This window comes from Diuraphis noxia, unplaced genomic scaffold, assembly GCF_037042655.1.
Source record: "Diuraphis noxia isolate RWA-SAM2 unplaced genomic scaffold, SU_Dnox_SAM2 contig0001, whole genome shotgun sequence".
In the NCBI taxonomy this organism is placed as follows: Eukaryota; Metazoa; Arthropoda; class Insecta; order Hemiptera; family Aphididae; genus Diuraphis; species Diuraphis noxia.
In genome coordinates this window covers 53,134,963-53,139,385 of record NW_028301711.1, presented here as the reverse complement: position 1 = coordinate 53,139,385, position 4,423 = coordinate 53,134,963, and the positions used below count along the sequence as shown (strand labels likewise).

Sequence of the window (4,423 nt, the reverse complement as noted above, 5' to 3'; positions counted from 1 at the left end):
ATAATAATGACAATGATTTTTAATTTGAACGTCCAAGTACAGAATTTATTCTGATCCAAGGAGACACGAATAAAATTTTGTGTTAAGACATTTAATTTATAATATTATAAAATAAATATTATCTTTGTCATCGATGCTATGATTAAATTTCATGTAATTCTGTTTATTAGAATTACAAGTATAGTAACAGAGTTTTGTTTTAATTATAAACAAACAGTAAAACTAACTACAATAATTAAAAATATATTAGTAGGTCATAAAATTTGTTATCTACATTTAATTTATATTCTAAATATCAAAATTCATACAAAATATAATAAATTCATACAAAGTAAGTTATTCGCAGTATTATGTACAGTATAAAATCCAAAATATGTACTTATCTAAAATTGTATTTATCTAGATGTACTTAGATGACCCAACGCAAGAGCTTAAAGGGATTATATCCTCTCAAAGTGAAAAAATATGTAAGTTAAATAAAAAATTACAAGAGTTTGATTCAGTTGTTTCTGAAAGAAATGAATTACGAGAAATTTACAAAGAATTTGAACAAAGTAATGAAGAATGTACCAATGGCCATAAGAAAGCGTTTGCAGAATTATCCGCGAAGTGTGAAGAACAAGCGGAGAAACTTAAGCAATTTGCGAGTGCAGAATACCAATGGGAAACTAAGTACGGGAAACTAGAAGATGCCAACAACTGCATGAATCGTCAGATAAAAATTCTAAAATGTAATGAAAATAAATTACAATCACAATTAACAGAGACTGAGACAAATTTGAAATGTATTCAGAAAGAATTATGTACAACTAAAGTAAATAGTTCCTTTTCGTGATTTTAGAACGATAACAATTAGGTAGGTAGATACTACAAAAAATGTTATCACACACTTAAAAAGTAATTTTAGATTGTTGAATCATTTCAATCGAATATACATATCTAAATGTATGAAACACTGAATCAAATAATTTAAAATAAAATAATATTATATTATAGGTACTAAATCCAAATACTATCATATATCATATTATACATTTAAGTAACTTGAAACAGTGTATTTGTATTTTCCAGACAAAAGTATTTAGACTTATATTTTTTTGTACGTACAGGTGCTTATAAATATTATTTAATTTTTTAATTAATTTTACACTTTTGTTTTTACACACAATTTAACTGTCCAATATTGTTGAACTTGGAATATCCTTGTGTTTTGTTGACGTTTCACTGTAATGATCATTTTTGCTATAAATCCAAACAACAATTTTTGATTAATTAAGTATCACCAGTTAAATAAATAATATTACAAAAATTATCAAAAAAAGTTGCACAATTATTGTAGTCTAAACGTCACATTTGATCTAGTTTACCTCTACTGCTTACCGTAAATCATGCAGTGACATAATAATTCATAATATAGAATATATACTATGTGGTATTATAGGCTATCTAATTTTGTATTTTTTTGTATATCTATGTGAATTCTTTCACAAGTTACTAATGGACCTACATTCTACATATCGAATAAAAATAATACATATTTTATATTAGTTACATACTTACATAAAAAATATTTTGTTGAAAACCCATTAATAAAGTAGAGTTAATATTTTTCAGTCGGAATTGGAAAAAAAGAACTGTATGGTCAATAAATTGAATACAACTTTGAAATCCAACGAACAAGAGCTCTGTAAAGTCCACAAGGAACTTGAGGAGCGGAAAATTGAATCCAATAAATTAAACGAGACAAACGAAGTTTTGAATACGGAATTAAACTGCACAAAAAAAAGTTTAAGTGATGCAAAATCTTCTGCTACAAGTATGGAAGAGAGGTTCATACAAGAGCGTGATAATTTAACAAATGAATTGAAAACAAGTTGTAAAAAAAATAATGACTTAGAGATGCGATACAACGATGCAATGTGTAAACTAAACGAAGAGAGATGTAAATCCAAAAAGTTTGCTTCAAAATTAATAGATTTGAATAAAGTGAGTGCAAAGAATCACTTAGAAATGAAAAACAGGGTACAGAAATTACAAGATGAAATATCTGCAAAGAATAACGAATTATGTTCCTTGAATAAAAAAGTCGTTGAGTTGCAGCAAGAAAATAATAGTAAGTGTACAGAAATAAACGGATTAAAAACTAAAGTTTACGAGAGGGAATGTCAATTAAAACAAATGTCTTTACTGTCGGAAAAAATTGAGCAAATGAAGAGTTTTGCCGAAACTTGTTGTTGTCCAAAAAAGAAATGCGAAGCAAGCTCTTGCAGTTGTCCAAAAAAGAAATGTGAATCTGCGAGCTCTTGTTGTCCGAAAAAAAAATGTGAACCTGCAAGTCCTTGTTGTCCGAAAAAGAAATCTGAAACAATTCCTTGTTGTCCGAAAAAGAAACCAGAACCTTGTTGTGAATCAACTCCCTGTTGTATGAAAAAGAAACTGGAATCAAGCTCCACGACAGATATAAAGCCTTCATGCGGTCAATCCAACAACACAAAAGCTGTGATCCAAAAATATTCTACAAAATCGAATGGATCTCATAACGATATGTATAAAACGGAACTAAAACAATTGAAATGTGATCTAGAAGATTTACAAAAAAGTATTAGCAACATCTAAAAAATAATAATTTTTAACTAGGTACCTATTCAAGATATAAAATTATGCGTGTCATTAAAATAGGTTCTATATATAATTATTTATATAGAAGAAAAAGTACTATAAATAAAACAAAATTTATTTTGACCATATTAAAGATGTGTAGGTATTGCTTATTTTTTATTTTAACATAAATATGCTTTTGGGCCGGATGCACGTTTTTTGTTTCTAAACGATTTTTCGTTTAGTTACCTACTTATTAACAAAAATGCTTTCTTTTTTTTTATTCATAGATTTTCCTTGTAGAGTAAAAATATCGATGTTAGGTTAGGGGTTCTAGAACAGCCAAACATTTTGGTTTTGGAGACAACTTGTTATGTCCGCAGTAAAAATATCTTCTTAATTACGGCAAGTTTTGTTGGGGCACCTATATATCAATTGTGGCCCAGATTTTTTAACACGATACATATCTACCTACCTAACGGCTAACCTGCATACTAATCAAAAAATATATTCTGCCTATAATAATTCGGCTGTTGGAAACGTTATTAACATTATATACCTAGGTATCAAGTAGGGATAGTATATAGCCTAAACATAGGAATAAGATATGATAAAATAATGTTTTATTATTTTGTATTATGCAGCCCATCTTACAAAAATTTTAAAGTTTCAATTACCTTCCTATAACATATCGAAAACTACATTGTTAAATTATCGAACAAATTGTTAGCTATAAATTAATTTATTGCATCAAAAAAAATCCAATATCATCAATACTATCTGGTCTACTTGACACCCCCAAAATCATTGGCGAAAACCGAGTTGCATGCATGCTATTTTGGGTTATTAAACTACCTAAAAAATTCTTGGTGTTCCTTTCAACTGACTCATTACCAGGCAAACAAAATAATTTAAAATTTAATAAAAATTTACACTTTTCCGTTTACCAATATTTTGTAATAATAGATGCCTACCTATCTATATAGAATATATATGATGACATGATACCCAATCATGGTAAGTCATTACTCATTATACATGTATAAATAATTTTGGTAAAAATGCCAATTTAAACGATATGAGTGTAATCTTACAAAAAATCACAACCATCTAACATTGGTGTTGAATTAATTTGGTAAAATAAGTTCTACCTAGTTAAAAGTAAGTGGTATTTGTCATTTAAGTTTGTATTACAATTGCTAATGCATTTTTTTAATCTCAATTCATGCAGTATAAGCAGATTTTTAAAATGCAAGAAATTCATAATTTTGTAAATACAAAATAATTTAATAATTTACATGTTTTAACAAATTATTATCATCATTATTATTTATATAAATAAAAAAATCCAATCCATAACAAATAATTATGCTAATGCACATCGGATATTTTTATATTTGTCTTAACATTTTATTTTTAGTTTTCAGGTAAATTTTTTTATTTTAGAAAAAACAATTTAAGTATAGTTATAAATTTTACTATAGAATATTTTATTTTTTTTATTAAATATGTTACTCTTTTGCCATTTTTGTTTTAAAATAAACAATTTTTAAGAACTTATTGGTAAACTGGATATCTGCAAATGGGCATAGATCCTGTCTAAAAATTTTAAAGCTTAATTTAAACTAGTCATTAAGATGACAAAATATGAGTAGCAAAAAAAAATGTTACTTAATATCCATTTGCTTAAATGAACGTTCAAAGATGGAATAATTCATAGTCATGTTAATCGTTCCATATCATTCAGGTGGTTAAAAAAAACTATAGTGAGACGAACACCAATTTAAAAAAACATGATCAGGGCTCGGGCCTTTTTTATTTAATT

The 4,423-nt window shown here is 26.9% G+C and overlaps 1 protein-coding gene across 1 annotated transcript; it reads left to right on the top strand.

The window, feature by feature from the left end:
* The first annotated feature begins 207 nt into the window (after window positions 1-207).
* On the top strand, window positions 208-2,644 carry LOC107166640 (don juan like). The gene is made up of 3 exons (XM_015515397.2): window positions 208-331; window positions 404-814; window positions 1,615-2,644. Exons 2-3 carry the CDS (start codon window positions 404-406, stop codon window positions 2,614-2,616), a joined length of 1,413 nt encoding a protein of 470 aa, XP_015370883.1. The 5' UTR covers window positions 208-331; the 3' UTR covers window positions 2,617-2,644.
* The last annotated feature ends 1,779 nt before the right edge of the window (window positions 2,645-4,423 follow it).

Coding starts and splice junctions, on each gene's coding strand:
- LOC107166640 (XM_015515397.2), top strand. CDS start 404: ATGTACTTAGATGACCCAACGCAAGAGCTTAAAGGGATTATATCCTCT. Junction 815..1,614: donor AAGAATTATGTACAACTAAA/GTAAATAGTTCC, acceptor AATATTTTTCAG/TCGGAATTGGAAAAAAAGAA.